The sequence below is a fragment of the Myiozetetes cayanensis genome, unplaced genomic scaffold (assembly GCF_022539395.1).
Source record: "Myiozetetes cayanensis isolate MyiCay16 unplaced genomic scaffold, myiCay2020 scf5-8, whole genome shotgun sequence".
NCBI lineage: Eukaryota > Metazoa > Chordata > Aves > Passeriformes > Tyrannidae > Myiozetetes > Myiozetetes cayanensis.
Window position 1 is genome coordinate 20,933,615 of NW_026087742.1, and position 17,072 is coordinate 20,950,686.

At 41.6% G+C, this 17,072-nt stretch overlaps 1 protein-coding gene across 1 annotated transcript in view; it reads right to left on the reverse strand.

The window, feature by feature from the left end:
* The window catches only part of NME7 (NME/NM23 family member 7), a 91,839-nt gene that overhangs the window by 10,116 nt on the left and 64,651 nt on the right, over nt 1-17,072 (reverse strand). Inside the window, exon 11 of the mRNA XM_050334152.1 lies at nt 6,277-6,384. Within this exon, the coding sequence (XP_050190109.1) occupies nt 6,277-6,384 (108 nt within the window). The remainder of the gene's footprint in view (nt 1-6,276; nt 6,385-17,072) is intronic.

The following is a 17,072-nucleotide window of genomic DNA, read 5'->3' on the forward strand; positions in this document are numbered from 1 at the left end:
CAAGGACAGCTGGTCTCCAGCAGGTAGAAGACATGCTGCTCCAAAAGCTCAGGCACAGCGCAGCTCTTAACTCCAGGCAGAGCATTTAGTTAATACCAAGTCTTAATAAGGAAAATGATCACGGTTTTCATCGTCCACAGCACTTGCCTGGACAAAACACATCTGCTGAACTGGCCAGTCCTGTCACCGCTTATCGTACAGCACCACCTGCCATCTCCCCAAGGCTGGATCCAGGCAGCTTAACTTCCAGTGCCAGAACTCGGAGAGCCTCCATCTACCAGACCACCATAGCGGATCTGTGCAGCCAGATGATATTACTAGTTTGCTTTAAAGGCTTAGAAGCAGTAAGCCAGTCTCACTGGTGCAAGGCTGAGCAAGGCAATGAAGATTTTCCAGTGGTACATTGCACAGTCTGCCAGTCCCCAGCCTCACTCTTGACCAACTGCGCAGCTGAAGTTCAAAGACGTGACGGGGAAAAAATCCAACCATCGTGACAGCTCCCTCAGAAGACAGACAAAACCCACTCTTCTTTGATAACAGCAAAGTCATCCCCCTTTGATAGGTTATTTTCATGTCTGTGGGTGCCACAAATAGCTCTGAGGCAGGGGAGAAGGCCAGCAAGCGATACTCGAGGAGGACCTCGCTACTGCAGGGTTGGAAAGCCGCCCGCGACACTGAAAGCTGACACATCTGCCCCCACAGTCCTGCGGCCCAAGGCAGAGCCTGACGGCACCCAGCAGCCATGTGGTGGCACAGACACAGCACCCCGAGGTGCCACTGGAAAGAGCACCCATGGGGACACTGGAGTACATACAAGTACACACACACAAGTGCATGTATGACTACTAAAGATTTTGTAATCGTGCAAAGGGACCCCACGAGACCGACCGATTGCCCCAACACCACGGCACAGGAACATAAAGCCACCGTGGGTGGCTCAGCAGGCTGCACTGCCATGGAGATACCTTTCTGGTTACCCCAGATGCATGCAGTCTCACATCCCCGGAGTGTTTTGCAGCATTACAAATGCCCTTTTGGAATTGCTCACACACACACAAAAAAACCCAAACCAAAAAACTTTGAACTGCACAGTATGAGCAACAATGTACATGTAGAGCATGCCAAAGCCCAGAAATACTGGTTTTGCTATAACTGCAGTTCTAGGCTACCGCTTTTTTTAATTACGTAGATTCCTGCATAATCTGAAATGTACTGAGCCACTTGAGACCCAGCGGACTGAGGTGTGTGTACAGCACCACCTCCTGTGGGAAGTTTTACTCACTGTACTTCCAGTGATGAGAATATGGTCTTCACTGACTGATTTTTAATTTGCCTTCACTTCTTTAAGGAAGCACATAAACTGTGAAGTTTTGTAGCCACAACACCTTGTATGAAGTACTTTGATTAAAAACTATTCCAGGAATGATCAATTTCAAGGAAATTTGTCTAGAGAATGATGATTCATCAGATCCAATGGTTTGCAAGCTTCTATTTCACCAAGATATTTATCAGAAATGTTCCTCAGGTGAGTTAAGAAACAGAATCATCTTTCACCACATGTACATGACACATCTCTAGCCTGCTAAATAAAGCAATTTCTTGGCATATAAAATATGCATGTTCCAGTCCTTGCCCTACTTAGAAAGAATATGAATGCAGGTGAGTACTGTGATTGCTTGCTCCAAAAGTATCTCCCTTACAAAAAGCAGAAAAAAACAAATTGAGAAGAGGTAGAGCAGTACCTGCTTTGGATGTGGGAAACAAATGCAACCCTCTGCTCTGAAGGAATGTCCTACACAACATCAGTTGATATGAAAAATTAAGAAACTCCTGGGTAAGCCTTCACTCACGAATCACTCATGAAACTCCATCATCTCACAAATACTCCAGTGCTATCAGTCTCCCTTCTCTACTTCCTCCTTTCTTTCCTCTCCTCATTAAAATGGGAAACTGATGACAAGCCTGAGAAAACGGACTGTTCTGAGCTATTTGTGTCTATCTATTGTCACTTGTGAAAATACATTTTGTACTGATATGAGGACACACAAGTCTATGAAGTGAAAAAGTGCCTGACCCAGTAAGTCAAACAACTCATCTAAGAGTCTTCAGGGCAATATTCACCCTCCTCTTTTATCACTAAACTAGTAATAAAAAGAGCAGTTACAGCCCTACAACTGAAAATACACTGATTTTTCCATTGCAACCAGTTGTGTTTTCGGCTCAACTGCATATCCCCTCCTCCCTTGAGCCAAAGTGAGTTATTCATTAATTCTGATATTCGTTAGTCACTGCCTAAGACATCAAGTAGTTTGTAGAACAAAAACAGGAGTTAAGGGTCAAACTAGTGGGTCCAAGTGCTCGTATTTGCTTTTGGGGCTGGTTTGTTTGTCTGAGGGGGTTTTAAGATTAAAAGTGAACTTTCCTTTTTTCCAGGTCCATGGAAAATAGGTCCAAGAAAAAAACACTGAAAAACTCCTGTACTATATTATTTAAATACAGTGTTCTAAACTAAGTGCACAATCTGACCCTCCTTTAGTTAATTAGTCCTTGCTATTCCCAAGACGGTTGTTCTCTCTCCTTTCCCCAAGTACTCCATGGTCATGATTCTTGGGAGAAAGGTCACAACCTTACACTTCCTAGTGACAGACAATTTAGTGCAAACTACCAAAGTCACCTAGAGTTTGCTATTAACTTCAGGAAGCATTTGATCTAACCCTCAATTACCTATCTCATCTCCTCTTAGAAGTCTCCTTTTGGGGACAATCAGACAGCAGCTGCTATTGCAAAATCTTTTCAAATTTCAGCTGTATCTGAAACTGTGGGTGATGAAAACTGCCGAGAAGGGTGGAGAAATCTTAAGATAGGCAGTATCTGGTACTAAGGCTACCTGAGTTCTCTGGAAAGCCCTGGAATGTTCCCTTTTACACAGGAACATGCCTTTGTTGTGTTTCCATAAATACAATATATTTAAGGCTCATGATAGGACAGTAGGTCAACCAGGTATCTCCCCTTTCCATCTCCATTTGGTTCTGGAAGTTCCAAAGTCACAAAACCAATTAACACACGGACCAACCTATTCAGCTTTCTAACCACAAAGTGGCAACAGCAGTAGTCCCCCCAGCCTCCGAAGTCCTCGGGGCACTGCTGACCCTGCAGATGTTCACACAGAACATGTGGCCAAAAAAGAGTTAGGATGGTGGCAGGGACTCCTAATAAGCTGCTTTAGCATTAGCAGTGCAAGTACTGCACACACCAGCCAACAGATACAGCCAAGGCTTTCCTTGTACAAACCCGCTGGGTTCAATTTAAGCTCAGAGATACTGGGACTTCCACTCTGCAGCCCTTAGACCTGTAGGGAGGGGCTGCATTGGAAATGAGAACCTCTGGAAAACAGTGACTCAAACATTAGGTATGGCCAAAGTTGTACAAAAGCTCTGAAATAAAGGCAGTAAATACCTTTATTCATGGTGTATCAGACTGGGTCTTCCTGCTTTGGGGCTGGAACAGTTCCCTGAGGCCCACCTCTCTGGTTCACAAGAGTTTCAGAAAGCTTACATCACAACATCCTCTCTCCAAGAAAGCTTTATGGGTTTTGACAGAGTAATTATGCTATTTTCATCAGCAAAACAGGAGTGCAATATGCATAAAGTCTGAGTTTTGGAGCTATACTGGGTAGTAAGTGCAGAAGAGCATTAACACTGTACAAAAACCAGTGACACTAGAAGAAAGGAAAAGAGACCGTTGGGGATGAACTCATTCTGAGGTTTTAGAAAGGATTATCTTTTTAGCATAAATCTAGCAGACCAGATTTCTCTCAGAAATTTACTCCAGACTCCTCCTCTACTAATCAGCTGGCCTAAAATGATACTGTAAAGCTTTAACAGCAACAGCAGCAGTAACATCTCAGCAACAGCAACATCTCCTACCAGAACATGGACACAACGAACAAACACTAACTCCATATTAAAAGAAGCAAGTTTCATGGCACCAACATGGCCAAGGTCACTGACAAGGGCCTTACCTATCTCTGAATTCACCTCCTCCGAGGTTGAGAATAACTGCTCTGTTAAACTCATTATATTAAAATATCCACTAAAGAATCAAAACCTTCACTACCATTTACTGAACAGCATATTTTTTTAAAGAGGTTTGTCTGGCTTGGTTTCCTTCTGTGGTTGTTTAGCAGGCCACAAAGTCACCCGGCTGCAGCCCGACACTTACAGCACTGTTACAGTTACTGAGGCTGGGAAAGAAAGGTCTAGTTTCCACTTGCCAGCAAATGAAGCCTCTGTGACTGGATTTAAGCTCCTCTCACAGAAAACCTCACTGAGGAAAAAGTCCTTCCCAAGGATGATCTCTGTGTACGCAGTATTTCTTTTTCATCAGTTGTGACAAGCCCTTGCACTTAAGCAAATCCAGAGGTTACTGTTTACTTTGCTTACCTCTGTTTTCAGGCAACTATGTTTCTTACAGAAGACAGATCTAAAGATACTCCAAGAATTAAAGTGTTAGCAGTGAAAAGGCTTCTGTAGTTTACATTATAATGCTTATTTGCCAAAAAATCAGAATGAAACATTCACTGCTTTATTTCTCACTAAAGAACATTCAGTAATGTCCTTTACAACTGCTGGCTTAACCTGGACTGTTACAGAAGGAACTACAGACTGATGAAGAGTCGTAATCTGCGTGAAATTATGCTTGTGGCAAAAAAAGATTTTAGATTTCTCTCCCCAAAAAATATAATCAATAAACAACAGTTAAAATGATCAGACTGAAATGGGAACTGCAAGGTGTGTAGTCAGAGTAATATGAGATCAAGAACTTAGCTCATGATTCAGCTGTGAGATTCAAAGGACAAACACTCGTAATGGAGACCTTGAGAAAGAACTCCAGCCTCAGTTTTTGCTTTGGAGAAGCAATTCCTGCCTCACTTACAGTAGCTATAAACTCAGTTTAAACAACCAGCAAAATGGGGTTATATTTGCTTTTCACCAGGAAAGGAAAACAGTAAAGGAAACAGACTGTGGACACAAGAGAGAAAGAGACAGAAAATTCTGATGGAGTACTAAACTGTTCTGAGTGTTGGTGAGACTTTACTTTTTCCCTCACAGGCTATGCTTTTTTGTCTGCTGCCACTGAAAAGCCATGACTGAGGGACTTCTGGCACGTGGGGACAAATACCTGTTTGCTTGTTAAATCCAGTCTCTTTGGGAAGGAACTAGAAGTTGTCAACTTTTAATGACACCTTGGAAATACTTTAAAAAGCTGCAACTTCGTTGATACTGACTGCCTTTCTAAGTATTGAATTTCACTAGTCCATGCCTTAAACTGGATGCAATTTCTTAGCAAACAGCACTTTATCCCACAGGTTATTTCATGAAGGGAGATGGTGATGCAATCAGCTCTTCCTCACTCCCCAATGAAACAACCATTTTGGCAATGTAAAATTATCCAAGCCAGGACAACTCTTGCTGCTCCATCATTCTGCTATAACCTGACAGTAAAACACTCACAAATACGTGCAACCAGTAAAACAAAAGCTATGGATGCACTGGAAAACATCTTCACTGATGCAGTGATCCATCCAAGATATGCTTACACACCACTTCAACCCCTTGTACAGACTTCAGTTTTGAGGCACAGAATTAAGTGAATGAGCTCATTCTGGTTTTCATAGTGAGTACTTCTGTCTTTATAAACTCCCCTAAATTTAACATTTTCCTATTTTACTGGACCTTAATGAAAGCACACAAAGACAAAATCAGATAATAATTAGTAAGTTAATATAAAACACAGGAAATACAAAGTGATGTGCATAAGTATGACTGTCTAAAAACAAACCTGGACCCTATCTGGAGAATTTGAATCCCTATAGTGCCTGTAATATTCCAAGCTTCACAAAAGCTCACTGTAGAAACAATCCAGATCAGGAGTCATGGTGGTCATCCAAGGGCTAAGAAGGTATCCCTGCAGGAGCACCGTTAGGGCTGATATACAGTGCCAAGGACACAGGATGTTCAGACAAAGAGAAGACTGTTGACTTTCATTTAATTAAATACTTCACTGTACTATATTCATTCAAGAAAAATGCATGGATGAATTTTTTATAGTATCAGAATTAACTGAGCTAAATGCCCTAAAAAACTTCCGTTTTTGTGTCTAGTCTGGTCTCCAACACAGCTACTCTACTTACCAGCTTCAAAGACTGTCAGGAATAGCTTTTCACTTTACAGCTTCCTGTGATATAAGAGCACATGTTTGTCTAGCAGGTCTTACCTCCAAAAGCCCGTCTTCAGGAAGGTCTGTGCAGTGAACAGCATTCTGAATCTTGTCCTTCCCAAAGAGAGCACGCAGAGTTCCAGGTCGGAGGTGACGGGCTAATTCCTATTGAACACGAGCAAACCAGAAGATCTTTGTGAACCACACTGTTCCTTTATATCATGGATGCAAATAATCTTAAAAAGCAAAACATTTTTGTGCTATTAAAGTACGTGTAGTACACTACAAAAGAAAACAAAGATTGAGAGCAGCCCTAAGGAGAAGGACTTGGGAGTGCTGGTGGACAAGAAGTCGACGTGACCCATCAGCGTGCACTCGCAGCCCAGAAAGCCAAACATGTCCTGGGGTTGCATCAAAAGCAGCGTGGCCAGCAGGTCAGGGCAGGTGATTCTCCCACTCTGTTCCACTCTGGTATGAGGTACCCCACCTTGAGTGCTGCATCCAGCTCTGGGGCCACAAACACAAGAAGGATGTGGGCCTGCTAGAGCAAATCCAGAGGAGGGCCATGAAGATGATCAGAACACCTCTACTATGAACACAGGTTGAGAAAGCTGGGGTTGTTCATCCTCGAGAAGGTAAGGCTACAGGAAGACCTTATAGCAGCCTCCCAGTACCTAAAGGGGGTTACAAGAAAGCTGGAGTTTACTAGGGCATGTAGTGATAGGACAAGGGGGAATAGTTTTAAACTGAAAAAAGGTAGGTTTAGATTAAATACCAGGAAGAAATTCTTTAGGTTTAGATTAAATATTAGGAAGAAATTCTTTACTGCGAGGTTGGTGAGACACTGGAGCAGGTTGTCCAGAGAAGCTGTAAATGCCCCATCCCTGAAAATGTTCAAGGCCAGGTTGGATGGGGCTTTGAGGAACCTGGCCTAGTGGAAGGTATCCCTGCCCATGGCAAGGGGGTTGGAACTAGATGATCTTGAAAGTCCCTTCCAACTCAAACTGTTCTATGATTCTATGAAGAGAGAAATTCCAGCCCGTACTACACACATAGACAACTGCTGAAAAAACATGACCAAAACTATGAAAACTACCTGCTTGAAATTGGGTCAATCAAGCCACCTTGGGCAAAACACAAGACCCTTCACTGCAGATACACCTCACTGGCACTTGTATAACACAATTAGCTTATGTTAACACCTTTGCAGCTCTCAAGAACAGGCCTGCTGTCCTTACTGAGCAGACACAAGTGCTCTACCTTGCAGATTGCCTCCCCAAACACTGAATTACCTGCCTCAAAACATGACATTTATGAAGTCCAGCTCCTGAACAGCCTCAGTCTTCTCCTCTGACACCCTGACTACTGCCAACATCTGGTCCCCTTTAAGGATCAGTCCAGACTCTCTCTACATCTGTCTCTGTTCTCTGAAATTAACATTTCAATACTCTTCTTCATCTACATGTCAAATACCTCCTAGGCCTCTCAGAGGCCTTTTTACTACAGGAGATACTCATGTCCTGAGACAACATTCCTCCCTTACCTCTTTACTGCGGTATTTCTCCCATCTTATGCCACAGAGGACTGCCCTTATTGGTTCTCCCCTCCACCATATTCTTTCTTTCAAGCCATAATGCTGTTCTGATGTACTTCTCTGCCCTATCACCTTGCAGTGTTGTCTTTTAACCCCTTTCCTATGCCACCTGAGCTACACTTGTTGGCCTCCCTTCCCAACACCTTGAGGCCTGCCTCCAAGCCTACCTCATGCACAGTGAAATTCAGTGGTAATGGCATTAACCCAGTTTTTCTTCCTTAAAACCCTCTGGATGTTCTCCTATGAGTACCTGAGAGGAGAGAGGTGGATGACAAACTCACACTACAGCTACAGAACAAAGAAAATAATTATTTCCTTGCTAACAGAGCCTACATCATCCCCTTTCTGAAAAGGCACTGAGTACATTAGGGTGTAATCACTTTGGATATGGCCAGTGCAGTTTCACTGTGCCACTCCCAGGTGTTTGTTTCAGTGTCACAGCTGGAGGTTACTGTTCCCGAAGAGGAGTCATCAAACTGGATTGTCCAAGCATTTCTTAACTTTCAGTGTCAAATGGGTTCAAAGTGACTTCATCAGTAGCTCTTGGCTGACATGGAAAACTTTGCAAAGGTACGGATGAGAACCACTCTCATGGTGCACTCTTTCTACTGAGATGGCAGTGAATGCTTTAAACTAGTCCCAAAAGACCTGACAAGAGCATTATCTGACAACACCCTTTATCCACTTTCCAGCTTCACCCATTTGTCACGTCTCATTACTAAACTAACTGGACTTTAAGGGCAAGACCTTCTGTTACCCCAGCAAGTCCTAGATATTTTTCTGTCATAACAATTAAGTTATTATGATCTGTTACCAACCCAGAAGACAATTAAGGTTGGAGTGTGTATAACCCAAAACATGATATGAGGAGAAGTTTCAGTTCCTCATTGTTACTGTATGTACATCACAGGTTATACAAGATCTTTTTATATGGATGTCAAGGACATTTGAATAAGAAACACTCAGCATCAAACGAATTTTGCTTCAGAGGAAAGTTCAAGAGTTTCACTTGAAAAAAAAAGCCCCAAGGAGGAAAAAAAAATCTCCTCTACATGGTCCTTATTAAAGGCTTGAGATAAGGAAGTCTGCCAGAGAAACAAAAGTCACATGCCAGTTAACTATAGCTATGTGACACTTTAATCAAGCCTTCCTTCAAACAATTGTTGATTGCAATATCAGCTACTTGTCTGAAAGCCAGCAACAGCAATGGAGCTTTCAATCATTTTAATGAAAGTTTGGGAACGTTAGAAAAAAAGTTATCGTGGCTATGAAACCTTTGGAAACAATTTAGCAAGAAACAGCTCAGATCTAAAGCTTGGTATTTCATATTCTGTTTATTTGCTGTCCATCAAACTCTTTTGCTCAAACAAAAGAGTTCCATCCTCCAACAGGTCCGGAAGTGCTGCTTCTTAGGAAAATTTCAAGAGATTTCCCTTGACCCATCTTTCTCATCAAACCCACTCTTTTTTCCTCTCTGTTCTTTAAAAGCAGCAATGGCCTTCTGAGTTATCATTTGTCCTAAGGTCTCATTTCTACTTCACAGCTTCATAACAAAAGACCTTATGTTTCTACCGGCAGATTCACTCTCTCACTAACACAGGCAAAAGCTCCTACTGTTGCACTGCACAGACCCCTGTTCTTTCTTCAGTTTTTCAATGCAGGTTGCTACACATTCTCCTGCCCTCCTGAAACCCACCAGCCATCTTGCACAAAAAGGGACTCATTCTGTTCTGCCTGGGATTGCATTGGATCAGAAGTACACAAAGGTAGGTCCTCCAGCACTGTACACTGTTTGCACCTGATTAATAAGAATCTAAATAAGCCTTTCTTGCTCTCAGTTAACAAACAGGATGATGCAGTCTTTGCTTACATTTACATAACCCAAAAAAGGAAAATAATTGTCATTTCCAAAGTTTTACTATTGCAATGCTTTCTTGCTACACCATTGAGGAACCATAAAGGAACAAGGCCTCTGTAAATGATGAAGATACAAAGAGCTCATATATAGGTGTCCTTCTGTATGTATGGCTGGAAATCTTGGGAATGTTTCAAGGAAGGAGGAAGAAGGAGTTCATTCTAGAACTTATTCCTCATAGCAAGTACTAATATACAGTCTTCTGGTTCATGACAGGAAGCTTACCAATCATTTTATTTACAAAGCCTCATCTGCAACAACAGGGAGATACAAACAGCGGAGTTTGGGTTGATTCCACCACACCCCATCATCCCTCTTTAAACCTCTATTTCCTAAGCTTTCTGCTGAGTTTAGTTTCTGGAGTATGTGTTTTGTGCATTGGTTTTCAAAAGCTTTTTGAAAGGAGTTGAGAGCGGGATGATGGAGGAGTTAAGAGTGGCTACAGCTCTACCATATGCATGACAGGAAACTACTATGTGTGTGCTGGAACTTCATGTGCATGTGTAAATGGGGATGACACAAAACTGGCACCTCATGCCAAGAATACACTGCCTGTGGCAAAACAAACCAGGGCTGCTGTAGCAAAAGGTTTCATCCTCTTTAGTCTTATTCTGCAGGCTATTTGATCACACCTTACAGGCTGGGCTTTGTTCTACCCTGAGCCCTTTGAAGATTCTTATCCTATAGAAGATACAGATACATGTATCGTGTTTCTCTTTGGCATTGTAAGTGTGTCCAGTGCAACACTGCCTGTATGGAGTACTTAGCACATTTCTAAAATCTTTCTATTTCTGCACAAGTGAAAGGAAACAAAAGTGTCACCAATGCCAGTAACATGTCAAAATCAGACAGAAAAATCATCATAACCATATTCATAAGCAAAGCTCATTAACTGCTTTTCCTCCAAATGGCTGTTTTTTTCATGGGTTGGATGGCAAGTTATATAGAACAGCAACATGTATTCCAGCCAAAACCTCAGATTTCAAGAAAATTTAGCCTAAATTGCAAATTTCAAGAAAATCTGGCCAGGTTCTTTACAGCATTTGTAATACTTAATTTGGTATCTAGAAAGGCTAAAAGACCACTGCCTTTAAACAGTACAAACTCCAAATAGATCAAAACAACACAAAGGAACTTTTAAAACCTAAAACTTTGTACTACTTGAACATGAACTAGAACAAGTGAACTTTGAAAATTAGTTACTGGTCCTATTGAATGAAGCAAAATAAAAATAAGAGTACGTGATCAATCCCTCTCTACCCACAGTGTACTCATAGGGCAGATTCATTCCTTAGGTTTGCTTTCAGACCAGCAGCATTCAGAGAATTCCTTGGGCTGCAACAGACTTTGCGCAGTTCCCTCAGCCCTCAGTAAAATAGTTTTCCTACTCTAACTGGGCCCTGACTGTGTGCCTGCTCCTTGCTCTTCTTGGCATTCCTTATTCGTCACACCTTCTGAAGACTTTATGTTGATGGTCTCACCACCTCTGCTTTCTCCACCCTGCATTCATGAAGCTTTTTCCTTCTGCAGTTCTCAGCTACCATCATGAAAGAGATGCTCCCTCTTTCCCTTTGAAGGTGCCACCTGATCCAGAAGGCAGTAGCCAGCCTTGGGCAAACAAGGAAGTGCCTTTCTCCTTTTAAGGACCAGCTTTGCCCTTGTCAAGAGAACAGAACACACATTAACTGTGAACAAACAAAATAATGTAAATTCCACTCACTGTGGAATTTGTCTGGCTGAACTTGAGGCATTGGAAAGCTTACTGCCTTGTCCAAGCAAGGCACCTGAGCTTCCTCTGCAGTGAGGTGAAGGTGAGAAGCCCTTTCAGGAAAAACAACCAAAACAACTTTTGCAGTACAGCAGTTATGCAAGCCAGGTAGGATAAATGCCTCTCTTTTCTCATCATTATAGCTCTTTAGATGGTTTTTATTTTCAGGGCATTTTAGCACAAGACATATCACACCCAGCTGGTTGCAGTAGGGAGCTGGACAAAATACTCTCCTACACAAGCCAGCAGCAAGAAGCAATGGGATAAAAGCAGCACAGTCTTTGTCATGCAGAGTACAATACTAAACAAGCATCTCTTGTAATGCTCATGGAAGCTAAGAAACACTTTAACACTACTGGTACTGCCAGAACCACCTCAGCTGATCAGTCTGATACATCCTTCACAGGAGTTCCCACCCAAAGGCAAATGCTTAACTGTCGAAATGAAATCTGTAGTCACAGATGACCTCATGCAGGACACCAAAAAGGCTAACTTGCCTCAGCTCTAGCCAATCACCTGTCATGTGTGTGCTTTCCCACTGGTTACTGGTTTATGCTCCTCAGTTCCATGCAGTAAGCCACTTTGAAATCAACATCATCAATTTTCTACTCCAGTAGCAATTCAAGGTCCGTTTCATCACCCCTAAATGCAGTGCTAAGCCTTCTGTCTAAATTACTGGAGAAAAATCTATGTAAGATGGTGCTGTTGCCACTGTAAAGACTAACTGGGGAAGAGTTTTGCCTTGAAACCTGGGGTCTGCCTGTAGAAAGTTACTTCATAAAGTTTCTAAATACAAAACCAGGTCAATGCTGAAGAGCGTGCAAGAGGTTTCCTTCAGCTTACGTTTCAAAAACCAGTCCAGAAGTTGACAGTGACATGTTTTCTCTTTCTTTCTGTTCCACATGAGCTGCAGCAATGTCATGTACAGAGTCAGTATCAAAGGCCTCATGCACACTTCAAGGGAGTCAGCGTCACCTGAAAGTACTTTTGTACTTTCCACATATCATGAGAAAAATTATCAAGCCAAAACAACCTCCTTCAAACACACACACACTAAACTCCCCTCATCTTTTAATTTTTATCACAAAACAAACTCAAAAGCCTGGAAAGGTTGCATTAAAAATCTTTGTAATATTTAGCTTAAGCTTCTCTCCCCTTAGCACTGTGCATTTCACCTTGATTTTCAGGTTGTCTTTTCCTGGCAAAATAGATCACTTACTGGCCATCCTGACAAGTTTCTCATCTTTAACTGAGCCACAAGAGTTCTGTACTTGAAAGAGCGTGGCTGTAAAGGTTTGTTCAGCAAATGAAATGATCTAATTCAAACGTCAGTCAAAGCCTGTAAAAAGCGCATCTGAGGTGCAATTTTCTAAAATCAAACAGTCTTGCAACAGTAGCAGCAAGTACTCAAACCACAGTCTATTTTATTGAGAAAGCCTACTGTGGTCTGCGTGGAAAAAAAAAAAAGAAATCCATCTGCTTTTCTGTTTATTTTAAAGTCAGTCAACCTCTGAACTACCTACCAGTCTGAAGCCCCGTATCCTTGGAACTTTTGTTAACGGACCTAAAATTATCTTCCATACTCCAGTGTTGGCAGTTTTTCGGAACCTCACAAGTCTGTACAAGTTGTTACACTGTCTCCTTCTCACCCTCCATCCCCTCAGGCACTTTGATTCTCTCTGTTTCACTCCCACGAATTCCCTGCCACTCCTCCTCCCTGGCAGCCCAAAGGTGCTGCACCAGCTCTCCACAGGTTCTCTTCTGTGGGCAGCAAGCGTGGCACATTTGCCAGCCTGAGATAGTATTTTCACTGGTCTTGGTGCTTCTGATTGATGTTTAAGTGATTCTAATGATAACTGCCCTGCTCAAAAATTTATTTACTGTCACACTCGTGTGCCTATCTGCCACTGGCAGTGCGCTGAATTTAGGCAGCCACACTCCTGAGTTAAGTATAAACTAGACTGAATGGTGAAGCCTTGAAGATAATTGACATACCAAATATAAAAGCTGCTTGTTAAATAGGAATAAAGATAAAATATCTATCTGGTCACATTATCTGGGTGCCATTAGGGATATTTACAGTTACTTGACATGCTGGAAAAAAGGAAGCATTTGAAACTTAAATGCCATTAACCCCACAAGACACCTGAGCACACAGTATAGCTGTAAATTCGATTATTAGTTCCTTTACTTTAAATTTTAAAGGTGAGATGGTCCTACTGATGCTTTTTCAATGCCTGCAAGGCATCCAGAATATCATCCATTTATTAATTCATCTGTAAAACAAGGATAAAAAAATACTAGGTGGAAAAGGATATTTTGGGATTTTATTAATTCATGTTAGCAAAATATCTGGAGAGCCTCCAGTGAATGTCACTATGAAGTTTCAAGACATTATTTTTAGTCTGCAGATATCTTGGCTGAGTTTTCCCCAATAAGAACAAGAATAATTATAAATTAACTTTTCCTCTGAAATTTTGGAGATGTAATTCTTTACTTGCAAAAGCAGGTCAGGTATCTGAGTTTTACACTTTGCAAAGCAGAAAAAAATGCTTTGAAATTCTACTGAGACTTCCCTAGCCGAACCACCTTCAGACCATCCACTTCAACAGAAAACAAAGATGGACCGAAAGAAAAAATTCACAAGTCTGCCGCAAACCCAAGAGATCCATTTCATCTGATGCTTAGCATGGAACAGACATTTCCCTTCCATTCTGTGCCCTAAAGCCTATCCAATGCAACCCTGGAGTCAGCAGTGCAGCCATCTCCTCCTGCACAGTTGTGAGTAGCGCTGTTCTGATGGAAAGAATCCCTCATTTTTTTATGTTATAACTACTTTTTAAAAGCCCCTGCTCTGTTCAGGACTAGCTGTATTAGCCAGTGTGCCTATACAGACTAACAGATGGTTGCTGGCCTAGAAAACTTCTATGAAGAGACACAAAGGGAAGAAAATAGTAGAATGGACCCCATTTTTTGGAGCGGGAAACCAAGACAGACTAATTTCCCGAGGGCACAAAGAAATAGACACTTCACAAGGATCACAAGTTCACTGCCTAACTTTTAGCTCAGAGCTTTTGAATCCCAGGCCAGTTCCTCAGCTATTCCCTCTCCCTGATTTAATGCTGCTTTAATCCTTGTGTAGCACTCTGATGATAAGCCACAGTCTGCAGAACTCGGGCCATGCCACGTCACCTATGGGAACTTGAGAGCTCGTAGGGGAACATGAAGAACTGCTGCTCTCCCACCCTCCACCCCGACCACGTTCCAGTTCCTCGATGTGGGAACACAATGGATGCACACAAAGGTAAAACTTCTTACTAGGAATATCTGAGGGAAGTCCCATGTGCATCCCACTGGATGCAGTCTATCATACTGTAAGGGAAAGAAGCTGATAAAAATTCAGCTCAGGTGGCCCTGCAGTGGAACAGAGAACGTCAGCCCGAATCAAACAGAACAGTAAGCCGCACCCCAAATTATTTAGCAGGTTCTCTGAATTTGAATTAATCATTTTATCTCCAGCTTTTAAAATGCCTTTGTTTAGCTAACAGTTTTATCCCCAGGCAATGAGACCAGTGATACAGAATGAAAACTATTGCTGCAGTTGTTCTCATGGCTGTCAGCAACTGCAGAGAGAAGGATTTATAATAATAACAATAACAACAACAACAACAACAATAATAATCATCACCATCATAAATGTAAAACCAGACTACTTCTTTTTGTTACAGAAGGGAAGTCTGAGGCCACAGTATTTGTTTTCATCCACTTTGGAGCCTTAACTAATATCTGCAGAAAATAACTGCAGATACACTCTGACCACAGCATGTATTTCTTGCAATACTACAGTGGCATGCAAAGCCCCTAGGGAATTTCAGTCCATACACACCCTGTTGCAATGTACAGTACAAGGATACCTCCTATGCTACCTAGAAAGCCAACTGATCCCTCTTAGGGCAAACCACCTTGAGATACTCATAGATCTCCTTCCAGCAATGGTCAATTCCCCTCAGATCAATCTCTCTTGCATACTAATTTACCATCAAGACTACACAAGATACACTGTGCTCTGCAGCTCCTTTTCTGTTTGGGTATTATTAGCTCTACCACTGAGTTATTAACCAAGCAGAGCCTGAATAAGCAGTCCTCTGGGATAAGAATGAAAAGAAAAAAAGTCACGCACTTCCAAGAATTGACTATTCATAACCTACTGGCTGAAAAACATGAAACCTTTTGGGACAGCTACAGTCAACTTCAGGATACTCAAGATCACGACATCATCATGGTTATATGGAAAAATGTCCTACTGCCATTTTTCTACACCTTTATAACTTTCTCTATTGCACATTTCCTTGGTGCACTGACTCTTGCTAATTGCTACAGAGCTCTAGAAAAAGCCTGTTCTACCTTTAAAGTTCTACCTTTATTATTTTCCTAATATTTTTAAACTGAAATACTATTCATATTACTTCATAACTTGAAGTATATGTAACAGCACTACATAATCAGTATGTTCCAACTAGAAGTCAGGACAAATTTAAGTGAAGGACGAGGATATCTACAGTCAACAAAAACCTGAGTCAGGCATGTAAGCAAATGCTTTTAATCTATTCAAATCAAAGATTCTACAAACACAGAAGGTCACTGTGACCAGAATGCTAAGAAACTAAAGAAGGAGAAAATATTGTTTAGTGCAGCAATAGTATAATTTTCTTTCCCAGACAGAGCGACCTCAGAACTTCCCATATCTTCTGGAAACATTGCCCTCTTTTCCCAAGGAAGAACTGAGCCTATAAAGCAATTTTATTCCCCAAATGCTTCTTTTCTGGGACTTTACATATTCAAAAATAATGCTGTTCAAGGTAAAGGAGTGATCTGCTGTCTGCTGTGACCAAACAGAACACAAGGGAAGCAAAGAAAACAACCACGTACACTGAAATTAACCCAGAACCATCACGGTCTCAAAAAGGCTCTTACCTAGTGCCCTTATGGACTGAATATACTAAGGAATCTATTCCCAGAAACCTCAGTAGCTACTGCAGAAGCTTAAATAAAACAGTCCAAAGGAAGTAGGAAGAAGAAAAAAAAAACCCTAGTAAAATAAAAAGACAGGGAATCACTAAGGAAAGCAGACAGCTTCTGACTGCAGGAGGAGACTACAACCTAACAATTCTGACGACCAGCTCTTTGTATTGATGACAAAAACTATTTTCACAAGAGCGGATATACTCTTATAATTAAAAAGTATTAAAACCCTCCCACAGGCAAGGTAAATCACATTTTAACCCAGTGTAGCTGTGAGAAAGAAGTCCTAGAGAGAATCTTGTGGATTACCTTTGATCAGCCAAGCAGTGTAAAATTACACTGTGTATTTGTCTATACCAGGCTGATATCACACTGGCAATCAGCTGATATGTTAGAAGCCTACCTATTTTTCTACAGTAATGAGAAACAAAACTCTTCTTCTCAATCCATCTAAGATACGTAAGCAGAGATACAATAACGAAATGGTATTTTGAAATGTATTACCTAGTATCATTTAAAAAACAAACCAAGCAAATGCCAAAAGAAACTACGCA